Genomic DNA, 24,272 nt, shown 5'->3' with positions numbered 1-24,272 from the left:
AAATAGAAAATGTAAAAACAAAAACCAAAAGTGTGAAAACGTCTCTTGTTGATAATAATCATCCTTTTATTCATATCAAAAGATTCAAAGTACAATAAAATATTTTCATCTGATATTTGACAGGGAAGACCAAAGAAAGAAATCACCCCCAGCTCTTCCTCCAGCTCCATCCACCAATGGTGGGAATAACAAATAATAATACATTTCTTACAATACAAAAATACTGTACACAGAGCCGCTTTAAAAATCAGGGAGCGCTCGCTCCGCCTGCGTCCGTCTCTCTGCAGACCAGGAGGGAAAAATCAAACCGCTCGCCTGTCAAATAAGTTTCCGCTTGAATACAAATTTAATCTATAAATATGAAAAATAAGCATCTCAGCGTCTCGCACCAGTCGATCGTCAGAATCATCTGAGAACAAAACGCTGGAGTCACGTGGCGGCTGAAATTATTCCATTAAAAAAATAAATAGCAGAAGAAAACAACCAAAATATACAAAGACAGAAGAGTTTCTCATCCCTGGAGGCTTTGTTCACTATTAAATTATCCGTTTCTCTGCTACAAACACTCCTCTGATTACCCATAATCCCCTTCAGGCTGCTCCTTGGTCCACAATAAACCAACTAACCTGCTTTCATTTAAAATAAAACAAAAAAAAAAGATCAGTCATTTATTTTCTGAACTATTGACCAGAAAGGATTTAAATATTGAAGAATGAATAAAATGAGGCGTTCGTGTCCTAAAAACTGAAGAATGGACTCGTATCCAGATGTGACTGCAGTCCTTTTAGATATGAACAAGACTTTTACTGCCGTAAATTATAATCACTTCGACGGGATCCATTCATGTATTAAAACCACTAAGAGCACTATTTTAAATACTGAACTTTAAAAAGGCTCCAACAAGACGCGTCAGCAGCAACAGGAGCTCTGATTGGTCGGATTATCGCCGGCACACAGCAGCTGTGTTTTCACACTTCATGCTGGTTCTGTTTTAAAATCTAGTGATACATTCATTTAAATCCAGAACAGGGAGGGAAGGTTCCCTTGGCTGAATCACTTTTTAATGTGTGAGGGGTACAGTGCACCGTTTCTATGCTTGTTTGATGAATGACATAATTAAACACAGTAAAAGTCCAGGCTTCATAATCAAACGCCTGCTGAGGGCCGATAAAGAGTGAGTGATAAGTGGTTAATGTGGAGGGAAGAGGATCGATGTGTCGTGCTGCTGTGCTTCCAGTCGGCGTTTAAAGCCGAGCTCCTGCCGCATCAAACTACCTGAGTGTCCTGAACCTAAAGTTTACGACGGGCGAGACGCCAACAAGTGGAGGAGAAAATAAGAGACAGAGCGTCCAGACTTCTGAGGGGAAAAGAAGTAATCAGAGAAAGTTCAAGTGTTGGAAAATAAAAAAATTAAGAAGAGAGAAGGCCCGTCGCTCTGATGGAGAGAAAAACAAATTACCGTGAAGGTGGAATTAGACTTGAATTAGTCTTGAGGGTTTTTGTTTAGTCCGTTTCCATGGTGACGTAGGAGGCGGCGCCCAGCTCCGTGTTGTCATCTTTGGCGGAGGCGGGGCTCGTGCTGGGGGCGGGCAGCGTGGGCTTTCTGATCTTGTCTTGTCGATGGTAGAACAGGACGTAGGCGGCGTTTGTCTGAAGGGACGAGACGCAACGAACAACTTTAGACACTTTTAACCAGGAACTATTATTATTATCATCATCGTCAGGCAGCTTCTTCCTGTGTGACACAGGAGATGTAGACAGGAAGGACACTTATTCAGACTGGGGAATGTTTAGGCATCGATCTTTGTACATGTGAGAACACTGAATGTGAGTCAGAGTGGAGAGTAAACAAGCTTCAGACTGTTCAAAGTTCATTTAGAGAATAAACTGGTGTTCACATGGGTTTTTTCAGCAGAATTGATATTTCTATGATTGGATTTCTTACATACTTGAGAGAATCTTTATTTTGATTGACTTTAAAGTTTAAAACAGCACTTTTTGTTGGTATCGTTCAGCTGTAGGAATAGATTTGTTTTATTATTTAAGAGAGAAAGAGCCACAGTTTGCTCAGTAAACCAATGAATTACAGATTTGGTTCTTTTTTTTTTTTCCTGCAGAGCCTGCTGCTTTCTACATCTCTTTACAATTTGGTTAAACATGCACTCTGCACAAAGTCATGCTGTAATCACTTCCTGTTTGCACTGGATACAGACTGTCACCATGGATACTGTTGATATTGAAAAAAAAAAAGATTGAAGTTGTGAGATTTTGTAGATTTCTGGTCTCTCTGTGAGTGTGTGTGTGTTACTGACCACTATCTGGTCCTCTCTGGCGTAGGTCACCTTGTTGTCATCAAAGTAATACCACTGACCGTTGTCCTTGTTGCACGCGTAGCTGGTGTCTGCAGGAACGCACACACAGTAAGTCAGTGAAAGTAAAACTCAAAAAGAGTCACATGACCGACGAAAAATTGAACACAGCCTCTGAAAGACTAAAAATAAACCAAAGGCACCTACAATGTCCGTCTCTGAGTCCTCCGTAGTGATTGGACACAGCGATGAGGTCATAGCGGCTCGGAGGCTCCCCATTGGACAGATTTTTCCTCAGGAGGCAGCCGGAGAAGTCCAGCTCTCTGCAACACCGACACCACACAAACAGGTCAGAGTATCCCCTGCTGTGTGTGTGTGTCCACAGTGTTTTGAGGGGCCATGTTGCTGAACGTCTTTCTAAACTATGTTGGTATTACTGATAAATATGTGTTTGCTGATGGTGAAGGTTACAGTCAGGCTCAGGCCAGTATACACACTACAGTGTGCATGTACCTGAGGGGGAAGTCCACGATGCTGTCCAGCTTCTCTCTGGTGAACTTGGTGTAGGAGAACCTCTTGAGGTGGATGATGAGAACCTCTGGTAGAGACCACAGGTCCAGCTTCTTAGTGGCCAGCTGGTGCTTCTTGCACACCGGACAGTACCTGAAAACAACACACACATCATCATACACCTTTCCTTAACTGCTCATCACCAGGAGTGAGTGTCAGTGTGTGTGTTACCATGGGTTCTCCTCCTCCAGTGTTTCCACAGTGGTGAACAGCTCGATACACTCCTGCAGCTGAACAGTCGTCTGCTGCTGAGGAACCTCCATGCTGGCGTGTTTCACGTACTTCTGCACAGGAGGAGTCAGAGACAGAACCATGAGGAATGTGCAGAAGAGACGTCTGCACGTTCTACTAGAACGGACGAATCATGGATGTGTTAAGACACATCAAACTACTGAGCTTCAACAAACGCCCATCTGCAGGGTCTCTCCTCACTGTTAAAGCAGAACTTTAGGTATTTTTAAAACATATTACAGACATGTTTTGGTGTCTAAATGGCTTGTAGGAACAAAAAGTGTTGAAACTGGTCCAGTGAAACAGGATGATCCTTTGGGACAACTGCACCTGATCACAGTAGGTCCACTAAAAGAGCTTGTTTGATCCACTGACAGGCTCAGAGTGTTATTCTAAGTGTGTGACAGCATCATGGAAAGGATCCCTACAGAGAGAGACCTGGAAGATCCTTTTGGTTTAACCACAAACAGCCGTTATATCGCTCTCTGCACATGCACCAGATTCCATTCACTAAAACAAGGATTTTAGCTTCAAACACACCAGACTCCATTCACTAAAACAGGGATTTTACCCCACAGAACATGGGTCTACTGCTGCCTTGAGAAGTTTGTTTGTTTGTGTTATTGTATGACTTTAGTGTTTTAAACGGTTACTTTGGATCCAACACAATATTTGTGTGACACAAACACAAACTAACCAATCAAGGCAGCACCTCCCGTGTTCAGCAATATAAAATCACTGTTTTTGCCAATGGAGTCTGGTGGATTTGAAGAAGGCCTGAAGGACACATTCCAACACCTTTTGTACCTTTCAGCCATTTTGAACGCAACATATGTCTCGGATGTCAGAGTCATACATGTCTGAGGTCGTTTAGAAAGCAGAGAGTTTACTTTTGACTGAAAATATCACTGAACACAACACTTAAGTGACCAAATTAGAGGGATTTTAGTCAAAGTTGTTTCCAGATTATTACAAAATCTAAATTACTGGTGGTGTATCAGAGAGGCAAACAGTCAGATTATTGTGCTTCAGTACTTGAATGTAATTTAAATCTTCCTGAAACCAGCACGCAGCCCACTTTGTGCCCTCTAGTGTGTTCATCTGGTCCTGTGTGCTCAGTCCAGTTCTACCACAGACTGTATGTAGCTTCACATACACATCTATAATCTACAATGTAGATGAATAAACATGTTCACACTGACCTCGGCCTCGTTTTCATTATAGAACCTCTTCTTCATTTCAGGGTCCCAGTCAATGGCCACGTAAGGCTGAGCTGCAGAGGCAGTACTGACGTTAGTGCATTTAAAGAAAACACAGCAGACAGTTTAACACTCAACTGTACCAGCAGCTCCTCTAATCGACTCTGAATGTGACAAGTCGTTTAAATTATTAATGTATGAAATAATGTATAAAAGCAAGTCAAATATTTCACCACAGAGGTGTGCCGACACCCTCAGCTTCACCTTTAAGGTGAAACATGCTTTTAATGTTGATGTGTTTGAACTTTTATTCTACTTATTCATCTATCTTTATTTATGTATCTACTTTATGTAAGTCATTATTAATACTGTTTTATCAGTCATTATTTAAATTTCCACCACAGTAGGTTTGGTCTATTATCCAGAGTTATTTACTGTAGCTGATGATTTATCATGATGATGCACATTCGCATGTATCACTACACACACACACACACGTATTTCTCCTTTCTTAGTTCGCAGTAACAGTAATTAGTTTTTGTGTGTGTGTGTGTGTGTGTGTGTGCAGACTCACAGCTGAAGGACACGGCGCTCCCTCCCTCCCCCGTCCCTCGCTCGGTCGTCCCGTTGGAGTTGACCGCCTGGATGGTGAACAGGCTCTTTTTCCTCTTGCGACACGCTCTCCTCTTGGCCGGCTGCTCATTGGCCGGCGGGCCGGGCGAACACGCCTCCTCCTGCTTGTCGTCTTCTCTTTCTTCTTCTGCGGTCTCACCGAGCCGCTGCTGCGGCGGCAGCCGCTCCGCTGGCGCCTCCAAGCTGCTGTCGGTGGAGCCGCTCGAGTCCCCGCAGGCGTTAGCGCCATCAGTGCTGTCGGCGCTGCAGGGGGCCTCGGCCTGGCCCTGGGACCCGTTGTTGGGCTCCGCGTCGCCGTGGTCCAGTGACAGCTGTGTGTGGTTGAGCTCGGGGTGCGGACCGGCGGCAGCTGCGCCGTCTGATTGGCTGCTTGCCGATGCATCGCCAGAAGAGGGTTCTGCCTGAGCAGATTTCTCCTCCTCCTCCTGCTCCTCATCTGGGGAAACAACACAGAACCAATCAGAGAGGAGCCACACGAGATTACTGTTTCCACTGTGAATTCAACAAAGTACCTGAGCTCCGTTTGTACATATTCTGGTGCTGCTTGGAAGAGAAAGTGTTGGAATTGGTCCAGCAGACAAAGGGCTTTAGAGTTTAATCACACGACTGTTTGGTCGATAAAGTGTCAGAAAAGAGTGAAAAAGATGAGACCTTTTAACACTCCACCACCACAAAGATATTCAGTGTTTACGTGAGAGGTTCTGTTCTTGTCTGAGAACCGTTTCACCGGAGCAACAGTATTTTGGTGTCTTATCTGTAAGTGAGTGCAGGCTGTACAGGATAACAAGAAAACAGAGAAATATCTGAAATATTTCCTGAGTCGCCCATTGGGACAAGTTTGTGAAGCAGTTTGGATAATCTAAAAAGAACCTTATTATTTCTATCAAAGGACCATTTCACCTATTTCTCCCTTATCTCCATCTGTCTGTGTTGTTATCTGTTATCATTTGCGTACTGTGACACATGAAGTGTCGGGGAAGAACCCAACACTACACACGTTTAGAATCAACACTGATTGGAAATTTCCCTTTAATGTCGGGACGCTACCGTCACTGATGCCGTTGGTCTGAGTCTTGTACAGCTCCTCTTCATCGTCATCTTCTTCCTCTTCCTCCAACTCCTCAGAGGGGTCGGGAGGTCGCACATATCGCCTGTGTAAACACACACACACACACACACACACACTTAGCTCACAGCAAACTGACATAATCTCATCAGGTGTGTGTGTGTGTGTGTGTGTGTGTGTGTGTGTGTGTGTGTGTGTGTGTGTGTGTGTGTGTGTTGCTCACGCCAGCCTCTGCAGGAACAGGGTGTAGAGCGCCTCCCGGCTACAGCTGCTGCGCGGCACACTGAGCAGCAGCGGGTGTCCGAACAGCGTGGTGCCGTAGGAGCTGCTGCCGGAGCCGTAGTCTCTGTAGTTGGAGCGCTCCCTCAGGTAGAGCGCCAGCAGCACCTGCTCCTCCTGCTGCTCCTCCGGCACACTCAGCTCGTACCTGAACGCAGCACCAGGGGGTGAAAAGTCATCATGCAGCACACACAGTTAACCCACCAGTGTCTGTGCAGGTGTTCTTGGAGAATATTCTAATGCTTCATGTCTTTGACATCTATGCATCCTGAGCTAGAAGGTTATGGGAGTCCATTAAACCATTATAATTAATAGAATTTTGTTTTTTCATCAACTTTTACTAAATAAACCCACAAAATATGAGGATCTAAAACAATTCTGTAAGTAAAAAATTAACCAAATATTTCTGAACACTCTCACGCTATCTGCACTACCGACTTTTGAGATGTGTTCATTTTTAGAAGCAGAGTGAGAGCGGATAGTTTAACCAACAGAAACATTTCCAGTGCCCACGGTGGTGTTTTTGCTCATTATATTAAGATGCTTCTTATTTCTATAATATGTCCATAAACTGTAAAGATGAAACCGAAACAAACACATAAAACATGTTGATGTGTAGCGTGTTTCAGACCCATTTAAACAGATAATACAAGGATACCACTGCTTCACCTGGCTGAAGCTTTGCTACGCTGCTGGAAGCATAAAGATTTCAAATCTGATGAAAAAAAGTTTCCTCACACTTACACCTACGCAGTTAGTCTCTTTAATAGCTAAGAGCTTTTGGTCAACCAGCCCCAGAGTTCTGTTTTCAGAGGGTTATTTGATCAAAAATTGGGGTTTTCTTACACAAAGATGTCGTCTCGATCAAGGATGCAGCTCAGAGATTCATCAGCACTGTAGATCTTATAGAAACGGTGGTTGAACACATCAGCTACCATCATCTGCAACATACACACGTTTAATGTTAACACCTCTGATCCTCCTCAGCCTCTAATAAAGGTTTATAGAGGGGAAACCCACTGATCTACTACTACTACAGCGATTTACAGATAACGAGGCGACACAAAACATTCAGATCCTCCTGGGAGAAACAAAGCAAAACACTTTCCTTCTCTCATTTGATTATCTGCTGTGTTATTTTCTGTTAATTATGTGAATTTTCTGCTTTGGCAACATGTTTAATGAAAACGTCCTGCTATTAAAGACAAATGAAGATGAATGTGAGAGGGAGAGAGGGGATTGTATCAGCGCTATGACAGAATCATAGGGAGGACGTTGTCTTAAGTCTGGTGTGTTAACCTGAAAGTGACTTAGGACACACACACACACACACACACACACACACACACACACACACACACACACACACACACACACACACACACACACACACACACACACACACACACACACACACACACACACACACACACACACACACACACACACACACACACACACACACACACACACACGTACCTGTGAGGGAGGTACGCTGGTCATCTCTGACAGCGCAGAGCAGAGGTCAGACACTTTTCCTGCTTTAGGAACCACAATACGATGCTGCAGACACAAAGAGTTTCATATATTCCAGCTACTGTGCTTGAGTCACTTGGAAGTGAAGAGTATTTTATTTTTATATTACCACTTATTAAAGTGTCACCTGTGCAGGTTTGGCGTAGGGGTCCAGGGAGACGAAGAAGACCTCCATGACACGCTCTTTACTAACAGGGAGCGGGACGCTCAGGTAGCAGAAGGGGTCGAAGGTCACAGAGACTTTGTGGCACTCGGGGCAGACAAGCGTGGACTTGAAGAGGCCATGAAACGTGTCGACGATCACCGAGTCGTTCCGCCGGCGGTGGTTACGCCACGCCTCCTCGGCCACTTCCTGTGGGGCAGGAAGGAGGAAGCAGAGCAATGAGAGGAGCATTAAGCTGCTTGTTCGGGACACACAAACTCTTCTATTCTGCCTAGAAACTGGAGGCCAAACTGAACGTGTGGGCCAGGTGGAGTGTGTCAGGTGTGGTCGGTGCTGCTCACCTGGTCCGGCCGTCCGTCGGCGTCTCGTAGCTCGATGTACTCTTTGTTTTTGACCCTGTTCAGGTCTTCGTGCAGCCCGTCCAGCAGGAAGGACAGAAGCTCCTGACTGTCATGTTGCTGGTAACCCAGAAACTGGGACGCAAAGTGACCCACCTTCGTCTGCGTGCGCACACACACACACACACACACACACACACACGTAAGGTAAGACGTTTTCTTGCTGTCAGTGATCCTTTAAGTTTTCTAGTAACTGAGACTGAAGTTTCTTCATTATTAACAGATGGTGGATGGGAGAAACCAGCTTTTGGGAAATTATGCTGTAAACCTGGGCGGAGGCTGAGAGGCAGTAAAGTTAAAGCTTCACTTTTTTTAACCCAGACCCTGTTTGGAGATATTCTGGTGTCTGACTGGAAGGTAAAGAAAGTGTTGGAATTGGTCCAGACCTGTAAGATATAAGCACTTTATGTGACGTTGGTGTTTTTTCAATCCAAACTAACCTTTTAAAACACCAAAGTCACACAATAACACAAACTAACTAACTGATGGAGGCAGCAGCAGCTCCTGTGTCCTGTTCTCTAAAATCCCTGTTTTAGTGAATGTAGTCTGGTGTGTGTGCTGTTTGTGGTTAAACCAAAAGGATCTTCCAGGTCTCTCTCTGTAGGGATCCTTTCCATGATGCTGTCACACACTTAGAATAACACTCTGAGCCTGTCAGTGGATCAAACAAGCTCTTTTAGTGGACCTACTGTGATCAGGTGCAGTTGTCCCAAAGGATCACGTTGCAGCCATTGCAGCCCGTTTGGTGGCTGCTGGCTGAGGTGATCTACTGGACCAGTTCCAACACTTTTACTACCTATTACTCATACAGATAGATACATTTGTACTAACAGTGCACAGGTTTAAAAATGCCGAAGTTACCCTTTAAGACTTTTCTAACCCAGGCTGTGATTACTCAGTTTAAAAGTCAAAGAGCCGATTAGACAATAGAGCCACTGTCAATGAGCCATAATTGTGTCTTATAGTTTAGTCTTACAAGAGAAACAAAAACAGTAGAACTAAACTGTGTGTTTAAGGGAGGAGGTAACATCAGGGAGCAGATGTTCAGGTGTTTCAGCGTGGACAGACCGCATAACTACTACAACTTTAATTTCCTAATGAGTGTGGATGTGCACTCTTATTACATCTGCACATCCCAGTGCTTCGAACACTCCTCTGTCTGTCCGACACGTATGCTGCGTGCTTCAAATGATGCGACATGAGGCGCTTTAGAGTCAAACTCGAGGTTTGGACCTCCTGTCAGTCAGGAGTCTCTGCGGTTTGGAGTGCCGTTTCACTCCTCCGCTCCTGTTCTGAGTTTCATCTGACAGACAGCTGCTCACTGACCTCTGATCTGTTTGGCCACAGCTGAATGCATCAAGGGAAATTACTGCTTACAGGAGTGCGGCTGTTTCTTTATGTTGGAAAAATAATCTAAATTGATGAAGTAGATCCACAGTCCACTTCTGGACCACGACCCAGCTGTGTGTGATCGACTGTGGCGTTTTAGGGCAAGAAAAAAAAAAAAAAAAAGGTAAAACGAAGTTGGGGAAGTGGATCACCTTCTGGGAGAGAATCTGGAATTTCTGAGAATTAAGTCGTACATTTCCAAGGGAAAAAAACGTGGATATTCTCAGAAATTAAAGTGATAAAAACTCACAAATTTGCAAGAAAGAAACTCTCAATATTATGTGATTCATTTATGTGAAAAAGACTTCTATTTTTACCCACACTGATTTATGTAATCACCTATTTCATTTACTAGTTTCTTTAATTTATTTTTCTTTGTTATAATCTGTAACTTCAGAACAACTATGTTATATAGCTTCTTAAAAGCTCCCCCTTGAGCTGCCACCTTATCGTGGTGGGGGAGTTTGAGTGCTCGTATGATCCTTAGGAGCTATGTTGTCTGGGGCTTTATGCCCCTGGTAGGGTCTCCCAAGGCAAACAGGTCCTAGGTGACGGGCCAGACTAAGAGCAGTTCAAAAACCCCTATGAAGAGAAGACAACCAAGGACCGTGACGTCGCCCGGTATGGCGCAGCCGGGGCCCCCCCCTGGAGCCAGGCCCGGGGTTGGGGCTCGCATGCGAGCGCCTGGTGGCCGGGCCTTTGCCCACGGGGCCCGGCCGGGCCTAGCCCGAATGGATGACGTGGGTCCGACCTCCTGTGGGCCCACCACCCGCAGAGGGAGCCGTAGGGGTCGGGTGCTATGTGGTACGGGTGGCGGTCGAGGCGGAGTGCCCCGACGACCTGGGCCTCGGAGACAGCCTCTAGCTGTAGGGACATGGAATGTCACCTCGCTGGGGGGGAAGGAGCCGGAGCTTGTGCGGGAGGTTGAGAGGTACCGGCTAGATATAGTCGGGCTCACCTCCACTCACAGCTTGGGCTCTGGAACCCAGCTCCTCGAGAGGGGCTGGACTCTCCATTTCTCTGGTGTTGCCCGCGGTGTGCGGCGGCGGGCTGGTGTGGGCTTGCTTATAGCCCCACAGCTCAGCTGCCATGTGTTGGAGTTTACCCCGGTGAACGAGAGGGTCGCGTCCCTGCGCCTTCGGGTCGGGGACAGGTCTCTCACTGTGGTTTCGGCCTATGGGCCGAACAGCAGTGTAGAGTACCCGGCCTTCTTGGAGTCCCTGGGAGGGGTGCTGGATGGTGCGCCGACTGGGGACTCCATTGTTCTACTGGGGGACTTCAACGCCCACGTGGGCAGCGACAGTGAGACCTGGAGAGGCGTGATTGGGAGGAACGGCCTCCCCGATCTGAACCCGAGTGGTGTTCTGTTGTTGGACTTCTGTGCTAGTCACAGACTGTCCATAACGAACACCATGTTCGAGCACAAGGGCGTCCATCGGTGCACGTGGCACCAGGACGTCCTAGGCCGGAGGTCGATGATCGATTTCGTTGTCGTGTCATCTGACCTCCGTCCGTGTGTTCTGGACACTCGGGTGAAGAGAGGGGCTGAGCTGTCAACTGATCACCACCTGGTGGTGAGTTGGATCCGCTGGCAGGGGATGAAGCCGGAGAGACTCGGCAGGCCCAAGCGTATCGTGAGGGTCTGTTGGGAACGTCTGGCGGAACCCGCTGTCGCTGCGGTTTTCAACTCCCACCTCCGGGAGAGCTTCTCACAGATCCCGGGGGAGGTTGGAGATATTGAGTCCGAGTGGACCATGTTCTCCACCTCCATTGTCGGCGCGGCCGCTCGGAGCTGTGGCCGTAAGGTCTCTGGTGCCTGTCGTGGCGGCAATCCCCGAACCCGGTGGTGGACACTGGAAGTAAGGGATGCCGTCAAGCTGAAGAAGGAGTCCTACCGGGCCTTATTGGCTCGTGGAACTCCTGAGGCAGCTGACAGGTACCGGCAGGCCAAGCGTGCTGCAGCCCGGGCAGTTGTGGAGGCAAAAACTCGGGCCTGGGAGGAGTTCGGGGAGGCCATGGAGGAGGACTACCGGTCGGCCTCGAGGAAATTCTGGCAAACCGTCCGGCGCCTCAGGAGGGGGAAGCAGTACCCCACCAACACTGTTTACAGTGAGGGTGGGGAGCTGTTGACCTCGACTGGGGATGTCGTCGGGCGGTGGAAGGAATACTTCGAGGATCTCCTCAATCCCACCGCCAGGTCTTCCATTGAGGAGGCAGAGGCTGGGGATTCAGAAGTGGACTCGTTCATCACCCAAGCCGAAGTCGCCGAGGTGGTCAGAAAGCTCCTCGGTGGCAAGGCACCAGGGGTGGACGAGATCCGCCCTGAATACCTCAAGTCTCTGGATGTACAGGGACTGTCTTGGTTGACACGTCTCTGTAACATCGCCTGGCGGTCGGGGACAGTGCCTCTGGAATGGCAGACCGGGGTGGTGGTCCCTCTTTTTAAGAAGGGGGACCGGAGGATGTGTTCCAACTATAGGGGGATCACACTCCTCAGCCTCCCCGGGAAAGTTTATTCCAGGGTACTGGAGAGGAGGATACGGCCGATAGTCGAACCTCGGATTCAGGAGGAACAATGCGGGTTCCGTCCTGGTCGCGGAACACTGGACCAGCTCCACACTCTCCATCGGGTGCTCGAGGGTTCATGGGAGTTTGCCCAACCTGTCCACATGTGCTTTGTGGACTTGGAGAAGGCATTCGACCGTGTCCCTCGTGGCATCTTGTGGGGGGTGCTTCGGGAGTATGGGGTCCGGGGCCCTTTGCTAAGGGCTGTCCGATCCCTGTACGACCGGAGTAGGAGTCTGGTTCGCATTGCCGGCAGTAAGTCAGACCTGTTCCCGGTGCATGTTGGACTCCGGCAGGGCTGCCCTTTGTCACCGGTTCTGTTCATTATTTTTATGGACAGAATTTCTAGGCGCAGCCAGGGGCCGGAGGGGGTCCGGTTTGGGGACCGCATGATAGCATCTCTGCTTTTTGCGGATGATGTTGTCATGTTGGCTTCGTCAGGCCGGGACCTCCAGTGTGCACTGGGGCGGTTTGCAGCCGAGTGCGAAACGGCTGGGATGAGAATCAGCACCTCCAAGTCCGAGGCCATGGTTCTCGACCGGAAAAAGGTGGTTTGCCATCTCCGGGTCGGTGGAGAGTCCTTGCCTCAAGTGGAGGAGTTCAAGTATCTCGGGGTCTTGTTCACGAGTGGGGGAAGGATGGAGCGTGAGATCGACAGGCGGATCGGTGCAGCGTCTGCAGTAATGCGGTCGCTGTATCGGTCCGTCGTGGTGAAGAGGGAGCTGAGCCAAAAGGCAAAGCTCTCGATTTACCGGTCGATCTACGTTCCTACCCTCACCTATGGTCATGAACTTTGGGTCATGACCGAAAGAACAAGATCTCGGATACAAGCGGCCGAAATGAGTTTCCTCCGCAGGGTGGCCGGACTCACCCTTAGAGATAGGGTGAGGAGTTCGACCATCCGGGAGGGGCTCGGAGTAGAGCCGCTGCTCCTCCACATCGAGAGGAGCCAGCTGAGGTGGCTCGGGCATCTGTTTCGGATGCCTCCTGGACGCCTCCCTGGGGAGGTTTTCCGGGCATGTCCCACCGGAAGGAGGCCCCGGGGAAGGCCCAGGACACGCTGGAGGGACTACGTCTCTCGGCTGGCCTGGGAACGCCTCGGGGTCCCACCGGATGAGCTGGAGGAGGTGTCTGGGGCCCGGGAAGTTTGGGCATCTCTGCTAAAACTGCTGCCCCCGCGACCCGACCCCGGATAAGCGGTTGAAAATGGATGGATGGATGGATGGATGGATGGCTTCTTAAAATGTAAATTAAATTAAAAACAAGGCGGCCCTAATACTCCGCCGCAGTAATTGTTAAATCGACGGTATTGAACACATCTTGGTACCTTGAAGACGCGCGGCACCACAGAGTAATGCCTCCCGGACCACATCTGCTTGATGACGTCAGCGTAGGCCTCGGCGATCTCCCCCTTCATGCCCAGCGGGTTGGTGAAGTTCAGCTCCTCCAGGTAGGAGCTCTGCAGGAAGTACTCGGTCAGAGGGGGGGTGTTGCTCAGACACTGCAGACGGGGGCGAGAAGACGGGAGGAGTGAGGACGGACAAAAGCAGACGCAGCAGAGGGAGCTATAGGCCAACGTGGCCACAGAAACAGTCAAAGATCTCAGATTAACGTTTGAACGAGCTGCACGGCCGCCATCATGTCTTATTTTAGTCTAGTTTTAAGAGCGGCGCACATAAAGCCGTCTGTCGTACAGGAAGTAAACAAATGCACCGAATATTTCAAAGTAATAAAATTCCAAAAAACAAGGTAATATCAATGACACTAATTTTAAGATTTAAAAAGTTCCTCACTTTAAGGGTTCTTTAAGTTAACTTTAAGCAATAAATAGAAAAAGTTTTTTCTTTTTTCTTCCGCTCTGTGACTGAAACCCTGAGTTTTGTGATCTGCTGCACGCCACGGTAACAGGAAGAGAAGATAATAGTGAATGTTTAAGGTTTTAAATAAATATCAATAAAAAGGTCTGAAGGGAAACGGAAACCCGAGCGGAGCAGAGCTCCTCTGGTCGGTGTAGAAACCTGAGGAGCAACACAGACACTGAGCAGCTGTTAATTATGCACTGAGCAGCCTTCATGAAGCCATGCAGCCAAAAAGCCTGTTGAAATCCCATCAGAGAGCTTGAGACATGAAGGAATGTCAAATAAAAACAGGGCGCCACGGTAAAGCTAACTGTCTGAAAATAACTGGACACAGATCGGTCATCATGAACCAGAACCAACCAGAATGGAAAACTCAACAAAACACGAGCGGCAACATTCGACTTCTAACAGTGAAAGAACACGTTTCCGTTTTCAGCTTTAAAAACACATATTGAAACATTTTTCAAGCTTTTCCAGCTCCTGATGTGGTAAATTACGTACAGTCAAATCAGTTAGGCTGGCTTTGACTTTTAGTATCTATGTAACTAAAAGACAAACTAATCAGTCAGGTACTGATTTATTAAGATTCGGGACCTTGAAAATATCACATTAAATTAAAGCGTTTAAGGATTTCCAGCACCTGTAGGAACCTTGTAGTGATGACATCTGACTTTAGCTTTTGTTTCCTTTAGTTGAATCAGAACCAGTTAAACAGAATCAAAGCCGCCGCTGCAGCACATGTGTCTGTCTGTCAGTCTGTCTGTCTGTCTGTCTGTGTCTGTCTGTCTGTGTCTGTCTGTCTGTGTGTGTCTGTCTGTGTGTGTGTGTGTGTGTGTCTGTCTGTGTCTGTCTGCGTGTCTGTCTGCGTGTGTCTGTCTGTCTGTCTGCGTCTGTCTGCGTGTGTGTGTGTGTCTGTCTGTGTGTCTGTCTGTGTCTGCGTGTCTGTCTGCGTGTCTGTCTGCGTCTGTCTGCGTGTGTGTGTCTGTCTGTCTGTCTGTCTGCGTGTGTGTGTGTGTGTGTGTGTCTGTCTGTCTGTCTGTCTCTGTCTGTGTCTGTGTCTGTGTCTGTCTGTGTCTGTGTCTGTGTCTGTCTGTGTCTGTCTGTCTGTGTCTGTCTGTGTCTGTCTGTGTCTGTCTGTGTCTGTCTGTGTCTGTCTGTCTGTGTCTGTCTGTGTCTGTCTGTGTCTGTCTGTGTCTGTCTGTGTCTGTCTGTCTGTGTCTGTCTGTCTGTGTCTGTCTGTGTCTGTCTGTGTCTGTCTGTGTGTCAGACCTGCAAAGCAGAGTTCATGAAGCAGGTGTTGCACAGGTTGGTGAGGCCGCAGACTCCCGGCTGTCCTCGGTACGAGTCCTGCTCCTCCACAGAGTTCCTCCTGATGAAGAAACACCACATGTTACTTGTAGTATTGATACTAAACGTCTTTATCTTCATTAGACGCCGTGTTTTTGTGTGGACTTAAAACATTTGGGATGTATTTTCTGCTCCAGTTCTCGTCACAGTTTAATTCCTACCTTTATTTGTGCTACAACATGTTGGCTATGGGCTTAAAACTGGATTAGTACACAGTTATAACTCATTAAAAGGTGAATCTACAGAATCTGGGTGGTGAAGCCGGCATCAGGATCAGCACCTGTTCCGATCACATTGATCAGACCAACTCTAAATCATTTTCAGATAAACATAATAATCCAAACAGGAAATGATCAAATGAAAGACTGAGCAGGAAACGGACAGAGAGGGAGGGAGGAAGGGAAGGGAAGGAGAGGGAGGGAGGGAGGGAGGGAGGGTTTCAGAGAAAACAAAACCGAGAGCAAAGTGAAGACAGTGAGAGAGGCGGGACAAAAGAGTTTCCCCAGACAGGAAGAAAGTTGAGGAGGGATAAAGAAAAGGACGGACAGAGAGAGAGGAAGGAAAAGAAAGAGGGAGAGAGAGCGAGAGGAGAAGAGAAAAACAATTAGACGGGACAGAAAACGGAGGCATTGAAGAGGCCGTTTGTTCGTACTTGATCTGAGGTCTGGAGCTCGGCCAGGTGCCGTCAGCATTCCTCGTCTCCATAATCACCGTCTGGAGGACACACACACACACACACACACACGTTCCAGCTTATCTCGGAGGTGGATTTTTAAAGAGTCAGGGCCATGAGGAAGTCGCTGGCTGTAAAATGTGTCGAGTCACAGCGACACTCATGAGGAAACAATCTACCTGATGGTGACATGAACACATGAATGACTGTGGTGGTGGCGTGTTTGTGTGTCCTCACCATCCCGGAGCTCAGACACGCGTCCAGCACGCTCATGTGGACGTTCCTGAGACGCTCGCAGCTGCTGTCCGAGCTCTTCATCCACAGACGGCACTCTGAGCCCGGAGGCACCGAGAAGGCGTCGCACATCGCCCTCTGGATCGACTCTGCACACACAAAGAATGAGGCAGCGGTGATAAAACGTAGGAGCCGTAAGTGGCCATGAAGACACAAAAGGAAATAACCACAAGAACCTCAAGATCATTTTAAATGTGATGATAATGAAAAATAAAAAGTAGAAGCAGAACACTGAGGTATGAGTACACAAGAGTCAACTTTACCATGTTTTCACAAATTGTCTTAAAGACAAACTTAAACTTTCCAAAACTTATATCAAAAATTACTGTTTTTGTTAATGGAGTCTGGTGTCTTTGAAGAGGCTCAGATTGTTATTCTAAGTGTGTGACAGCATCATGGAAAGGATCCCTACAGAGAGAGACCTGGAAGATCCTTTTGGTTTAACCACAAACAGCACACACACCAGACTACATTCACTAAAACAGGGATTTTACCTCTCAGAACACAGAAGCTGCTGGTCTGCTGCTGCCTCCATCACTTAGTTTGTTTGTGTTATTGCGTTTGGATCCAACAAAATATTTGTGTAACACACAGAAACTAAACGATCGAGGCAGCTGTACGCAAGACGCTCCTGTGTTCAGTAGGTTAAAATCCCTGTTTTAGTGAATGTAGTCTGGTGTGTGTGCTGTTTGTGGTTAAACCAAAAGGATCTTCCAGGTCTCTCTCTGTAGGGATCCTTTCCATAATGTTGTCACACACTTAGAATAACACTCTGAGCCTGTCAGTGGATCAAACAAGCTCTTTTAGTGGACCTACTGTGATCAGGTGCACACCATCTCCAGCAGCTGGAGGACACAAACTTTAAAATGCTGTTTTGTCTCGGTCCGTTTTTCCTGGTTTGGAAACCAGACAGGAAGGAGAGAGACAGGAAGCTCCAACTCACAATGATCTTGATTCTTCCAGCTTTGTGTCAGTGTCAGTCTCTTCCTGGTTCTACACAATGTCAGCGCAGTACAGGACTCATTCTCCCAGTGTGGTGTGGGCCAACGTTACCCCACCCTGACCTAAACGCCCCCCATCACACACACACCAACTCACGTATGTTGTCGGCACGGCTGAACTGTGCGTTGACGACGTTCTCCATGTTGCTGTGGAGACAGAGGAAGATCTCTACAGGATAAACCTCCACCTTCAGAGTGCTGGGCAGGTCCACCACCTGACACACACACACACACACACACACACACACACACACACACACACACACACACACACACACACACACACACACACACACACACACACACACACACACACACACACACACACACACACACACACACACACACAGTTAAACTGGGCTCCCAAAGCTTAACAACGCCAGCAGCTGATTGGCTGACATGCCTGGCGTGCGGCGATGCTACCTTGCGCTCGAGCGGCGGCTGTCCGTCCACCATGCCGTACCAGGCCAGCAGCTTGTGCCAGGCCTCAGCCGGCACCAACGTGAAGTCCTCGTTCTCCACCAGACGCTCCTTCAGGTGGTACGAGTCCAGGTCTGAAAACAGGAGGCAGCTGTTTAGTACGACGACGCTTTAGAGCCATCAGGAGAATACGGAAATATCACAGAGAGAGAAAATAATAATAAAATAAAAAATCGTGGCTCTTAAATCGTCCACTTCTTTGACACAGTCTGTGTCTAGATGAATCCTGCTGCTGTCGGTCGTCACAGACTTCAGACAAACTCCTCCCTTTTATCACTTCCTGCTGCCATGCTGATAACTCACCTGTGAACAGGTGGTGGCAGCTCCACACCGTAACGACCCACATTAAAGTGAAAATCAGTTCTCACTTCTAAACATCGTCCTACACCATGAAGCCTGATCAGTTAGGCTCTAAGTGAAATATTGGGGGATGTATTCTTTAATTTATTCTTTCTTTAACTCTGATTCACACAACAACTGCTTACTTCCTTAAATAAAGACAAAACATGACAGTTAACTTTAGTCTTGGTTGTTCTTTGATACCTGCTAATAACTAAAACAGTTACGTGGAGAGAACATGTAAAAGTTGACTTCGGGCCAGCAGATTTCTGACCCAACAGGCCGAGTGGAAACGAAGCTTAACTCTGAATCCTGGAGCAGAAACTGTAAAATAGCTCATCGTAGAAAATGACATGGCTTTCTGAATAAAGGATTACAGCTCAGGAACCAACTGAAACTAAATTCATTCCAGATGGAAAATCTTTTAAAACAAATACTATTTGCCTGTGTACATTTTGTATATTTGCATCATATTTTATTCTTGTACATTTTCTATTTTTTGTACATTTGTATTTTATTTTATTTTTCAATTTAATCTTTTTTTAAATTTATTTTTCTTTTCACTGGAATTCTCACTGTAAATTCAAGTTTCTGGGGTAGCTGTTGTGTATATGTGAATTTCCCCTTTGGGGGATGAATAAAGGTGCATCTAAATCTTAATCTTAAAGTGTTGGCTGAGAGCAAATTAGAGCTGCAAACATATCTAACAAATTATTTAGATAAATTACTATTGGTGCACTTTTGTATGTGTGTTTTGTTGTCTTGTGGTTTTATGATACTGATGCTGTATATTTTAATCACACTGTACATCTCAAAGCCCAGCTAGTTACAAACGATCAATAGCTGTGAGGTCTGATGTGGCGGATCAGTGTTAAACAGCACACATGAGGCAGAGCGATGCGTTCACTGACCCTCAAACAGCTCCGTGTTGTCGATCTGACCGGGGAAGGACGACGAGTTCTGGTCTCCGGTCTCCACAAACTCCTTCCACTGTTCATACCAGCGACGCTCCACCACGTACCTGCAAAACACACACAAACACACACATTTTAATACATCGATTAACACCAGAAAAACTCAGTGAAGTCTTTAAACAGGCTGATGTTTACATTCATGATCAGGTGAGACACAGAAATGGTTCAATGTTTTTTATGTATATTAACTCCACATTAATTTCATGATGTTCATCCAGCTGTGTGTGAATTTATTTGCATTTATGGTCTCAGTTAAACCCTGAATGTAAGCAGCATCACATCTAGATTTTATATTTTATATATATGTGATTGTTCTGTTTACTATCACAGAAGATAAAAGCTGCAAATGTCTAAGAAGCTGCAACAGGAAATGTTTAGTTCTCGTGTTAAGTGGAAAATGATTCCAACGATAAATCAATTACAAATATATTTGCAAAACAATTAATCAGTGGACAGGTTGTTTCAGCTCTGGTTCAGATGACGCTCTCCTAAATGTCAGTATTACATCAGTCAACATTTAGTAAAAGTCAGACCACAACAAAGCCGAGCTGCACCTCTGCACCACAGACACCGTTTTATGGGACACCTCATCTGAGGTCATAAAAACTGGTTTCTGTTTCAATTACAGCAAAATGCTCCAACTGTCAACATGAAGGTGGAGGCTCTTCTGAGCTACAGCAGCTACAGGGAGTCAGTGTGTGTTCAGATCCAATACACCTAAGTCACACACTTATACAAACAAACTAATGGATCATGGCAGCAGCAGACCAGTAACTCCTGTGTTCTGAGAAGTAAAATCCCTGTTTTAGTGAATGTAGTCTGGTGTGTGTGCAGAGAGCGATATAACAGCTGTTTGTGGTTAAACCAAAAGGATCTTCCAGGTCTCTCTCTGTAGGGATCCTTTCCATGATGCTGTCACACACTTAGAATAACAATCTGAGCCTCTTCAAAGACACCAGACTCCATTAACAAAAACAGTAATTTTACATTTCAGAAGGCAGAAGTTGCTGGTCTACTGCCGCCTCGTTTGGTTAATTTGTTTGACTTGTTGTGTGATTTTGGTGTTTTCAAGGGTTAATTTGGATCCAGTACAATATTTGAGTAACATACAATAACACAAGCAAACTAATTTATCGAGGCAGCAGCAGACCAGCAACTCCTGTGTTCTGTGAGCTAAAATCCCTGTTTTAGTGAATGTAGTCTGGTGTGTGTGCAGAGAGCGATATAATGGCTGTTTGTGGTTAAACCAAAAGGATCTTCCAGGTCTCTCTCTGTAGGGATCCTTTCCATAATGCTGTCACACCCTTAGAATAAAACTCTGAGCCTGTCAGTGGATCAAACAAGCTCTTTTAGTGGACCTACTGTGATCAGTTTGTCACCCGTTTGGTGGCTGCTGGCTGAGGTGATCTACTGGACCAGTTCCAACACTTTTACTACCAGACACCAGGATATGTAAAACTAGGACCCAGGTTTAGAAATAGGGGAGTTCTTTAAACAACAAAAGCAAACTTGGAGTAGGACTCGCTCTTCTTGTTCCTCCAACCACCACCAGCAGAGACACCCACGGCCGGTCCAGTGGTCACACCTCAAAGCGTGAACCGGTCTGAGAGCTGATGTCACCGAACCACCACCACACAACAGGTTTGGTTTTCGTTTTCATTATTACACTTCACGGACACAGTTTTGCTTTGCTTTCAGCAGAGTCTGAGTCAGACTTCTTCGGTTGCTCTTGAGCCCTTAAAACCTTTTTCCACTGTTCTGCTTTTAAGTCCCATTATTATTTTATAACAGTTCGACAGATAAGCACTTTGCCTCACTACACCTTATAAAAAATAAAAAGCTTTCTGTGCCGCCATCTGGTTTCCTGAAACTGCCTATTGGAGATGACAAACGAGTGTCTGAAAACAAACAAAAACACCAAATCAAAGAACACAAACTGTAAGACTTATCATCACACTGTCCACCCGTGGGGGAAATGTCCTGCCCCGTTCGGGCTTCCTGTCTGTGATTTATCAAAGTGCTGATGGCGAACAGAAAATAAAAACCAATAAAACCCTGCAGCACCAGTAGAAACCTGCCCGGCCGTGGTGCTGAGAGAGACAGAAAGAGCTTCAGGAGGAAGTTAATCTAATTTAGACAAAAACAGGATCAGGTTTAAAGTCCTGATCCACCTCACGAGCACGGCCGCCTACTTTCACAAGCAAATACCGTCCTTCGAGTCCAGAACACACGGCTGAAATTTAGGATGTTACTTCAGCTTTTCTTACCTATTTTTTTAGAAACGATTTAGTGTGTCATTACAGGAAAAGTTCTCGTTTATTGAATTGTCAAAAAAAGACCGACTGTTTTACTGTGAAACAACTTGGGAGAACTCCTGTAATGACTAATGACTTAATCAATTAGTTACACTATTTAGTGACTAATTAGTCAAATACTAAATTACTCCCTAACTGTTTTTTATTGAGGAAAAAAAGTCAAAACTATCTGATTTCAGCTCCTTAAATGTGAGTATTTCCTCCTCTGTTGCAGTAAACTGAATATCTTTGGGTTGTGAAAATAAGCAAACATTTGAGGACGTCGTCTTGGGCTTCAGGAAACACGAACAGGAAAATAATCGACACATTAATCGCTAATCGTCAGCTGCAGGCCTCTTGAGTAGAGACAGACCATTAAATTGGCCAGACCAATACGTATCAGCTGATATTATCTTTAGTAGATGCATCAGTGTCAGAAGATGATGTTTGGTTGGTTTTAGGGTAATTTGGACACAAGTGCCTCCGTTTCATTGTCTGTGCTGTAAAAGTCCTTTTAGTGTTTATCTTGGACAGATTCTTTAAAAAAGTGATGGCTGTTGTTTACATTGTGTGTTTAGGATTAAAAGATATTAAATGGAGACCAAAACGCTGACTTTAAATCTGTGATTAGACTGAAGGACTGAGGAGGTGATCCGATCGATCGACTTGTGGACTGAATGAGCAACAGCTGTGATAGTTAAGTGAATAGTTCAGGTCAATTATCAATCAGAAACTTCAGGAATAAAATGTCTGATTCCAGCTTCAGTTGTAAGAATGTGCTGCTTGTCTCTGGTTTAAGTCATTTCTTAGGATTTAGAGTGTTGTTTCTCAGCCAAAGAAACAACTTGAAGATGTCTTGAGCTCTGGAAAACTGTAAGATTTGATATTTTAACAGTCCAAAAACTAGCTAGTCACTAAACGAGGTGATGGTCTGATCGACTGAAAATGACAGTAATCGTTAGTTTCCATTAGGTGACAGGTGGAATAAACTGGGACTAAATCCAGCTACGGTAAAACCAAAACCGGAAGATTACGAGGCGACCATGAACATCTCATTACAGCTGGCTGACAGGCTAGCTTTAACGTTAGCAGCGTCGGCTAATGGTCAGTTCAACGTCCGCCTAGTTAGCATGAGCTAACACAGCAGCGGCGGCTAACACCAAACACAGAGCCGTTAACCTGTCCCAGCAAGCCCGCACCGACGGCACCACGGCGCGGCTCTGCCGTTAAACCTGTCAGCGGCCGTTAGGTAACGCTAGCCGTGTGATGCTAACAGTTAGCTCTGTCACTGTCACTGTGTGTGTGTGTGTGTGTGTGTGTGTGTGTGTGTGTGTGTGTGTGTGTGTGTGTGTGTGTGTGTGTGTGTGTGTGTGTGTGTGTGTGTGTGTGTGTGTGTGTGTGTGTGTGTAGCAGAGCGGCGGGCGGACTCTCACCAACTGTCCCCAGCGCGGAGCTCACACTCCCGCAGCAGTGACTCGATCTCCCGCCGCTGGGTCTCCAGGCCCGGAGGCTCCGCGACGGAACAGCGGCTGTTGGCCGTCATGCTGCCAATCAATCACTCATAAATGTCGGAACTGATGGAAATATTAGACAGAGGCAGGAAACGAAAGGCAGAAGTCAACCGCCGCATTGATCAACCGATAAACGGGGAAGCTCCACGGAGCTGTGTTTGCGGAAGTAGGAAGTGGTTCAGACTCTGATGATGACGAGTTCCTGTCTGAGGCCTCCGCCATTCCGCCGAAAACGTATAATAATAAATATGTTATTATAATAACCATAATAATAATAATGCAATCTAACATAAACATAATAATCTATAAATTATATATATATATATATATAACAAGTTTCTCTCAACAGTCCTCTTGAACTCATGTTTGATTAGTCTTATATATAATGTAGTGTATATGTGTTACAACTATACATTATTATATCTTATTTTGTATATTTTCTTATTTAAGTATAATTCCTACTGTATCATGAAATGATCAAATGATCAAATTACAGCAATAAATGCCTAAAAATATAGAAATATTAATTATAATTTTGTCACTAAAGATCCATTACAAACATGAACTATTACAATTCTAAAATAACCAAACGATTTGCAATTTAAAATATATACTAATTGTGTGTTTATGATGATTGTTTGCTTTGTTAGTTTATGGCATCTTTTATTTTCTCATCCCGTTCATTTAAAGATGTACAGATGGAAATAAAAAGAGGAAAAATGTGGCACTGGGAAATAAAAGTCCCCTGAAATTAAGTACTCAATTGAAAAACTTCTTAAAATAAAAACCAATGTATTCTTTTATTGAACTGTGTTGACATATATATATACTCACATTTATTTATTTATTAATTTATCAAATACTGACTAAAATGGCACTCCATAATATTTATTTATGTATTTCCAGTATGTATTTACAGAGTTTACAGCTTGTTGCACTGCCCCTAAAATGTTTAGACTGGATAAATAAAAATGAATATTATTAAGACACCATAATTAAAACAGGCCACATTAAATCAGTAAATAGCCTAAAATATAAATATTACTAATAATAATAATCGTAATCTAAAACTCATGACATGGATGAAATATTAAAATTATATAAACCTAAACGATTTACAATCTAAAATAGTAACTCATTTTGTGTTTATGATGAATGTTTT

The 24,272-nt window shown here is 45.7% G+C and overlaps 1 protein-coding gene across 1 annotated transcript; it reads right to left on the bottom strand.

The window, feature by feature from the left end:
• Positions 1-43: 43 nt before the first annotated feature.
• On the bottom strand, positions 44-23,305 carry usp11 (ubiquitin specific peptidase 11). Its single transcript, XM_070840135.1, has 21 exons — positions 23,033-23,305; positions 19,243-19,352; positions 17,936-18,066; positions 17,610-17,727; positions 16,455-16,600; positions 16,197-16,258; positions 15,467-15,566; positions 13,666-13,839; positions 8,328-8,486; positions 7,951-8,175; positions 7,767-7,850; positions 7,134-7,228; positions 6,232-6,435; positions 5,990-6,093; positions 4,884-5,378; positions 4,313-4,383; positions 3,051-3,163; positions 2,823-2,972; positions 2,517-2,632; positions 2,313-2,401; positions 44-1,650 (listed from the first exon to the last, which is right to left on the bottom strand). The coding sequence occupies exons 1-21, from the start codon at positions 23,140-23,142 to the stop codon at positions 1,504-1,506; spliced, it is 3,003 nt and encodes a 1,000-aa protein (XP_070696236.1). The 5' UTR covers positions 23,143-23,305; the 3' UTR covers positions 44-1,503.
• Positions 23,306-24,272: the final 967 nt, after the last annotated feature.

This window comes from Pempheris klunzingeri, chromosome 11, assembly GCF_042242105.1.
Source record: "Pempheris klunzingeri isolate RE-2024b chromosome 11, fPemKlu1.hap1, whole genome shotgun sequence".
Lineage (NCBI taxonomy): Eukaryota > Metazoa > Chordata > Actinopteri > Acropomatiformes > Pempheridae > Pempheris > Pempheris klunzingeri.
This window is presented reverse-complemented; position numbering and strand designations above follow the sequence as displayed.

Excerpts from the sequence above, each read along its gene's own strand:
- usp11 (XM_070840135.1), bottom strand. The coding sequence starts at position 23,142 with ATGACGGCCAACAGCCGCTGTTCCGTCGCGGAGCCTCCGGGCCTGGAG. Across the intron at positions 18,067-19,242 it reads CAACACGGAGCTGTTTGAGG|ACCTGGACTCGTACCACCTG; the intron begins GTCAGTGAACGC and ends TCCTGTTTTCAG. Across the intron at positions 16,259-16,454 it reads CGTGTCTGAGCTCCGGGATG|ACGGTGATTATGGAGACGAG; the intron begins GTGAGGACACAC and ends TGTGTCCTCCAG.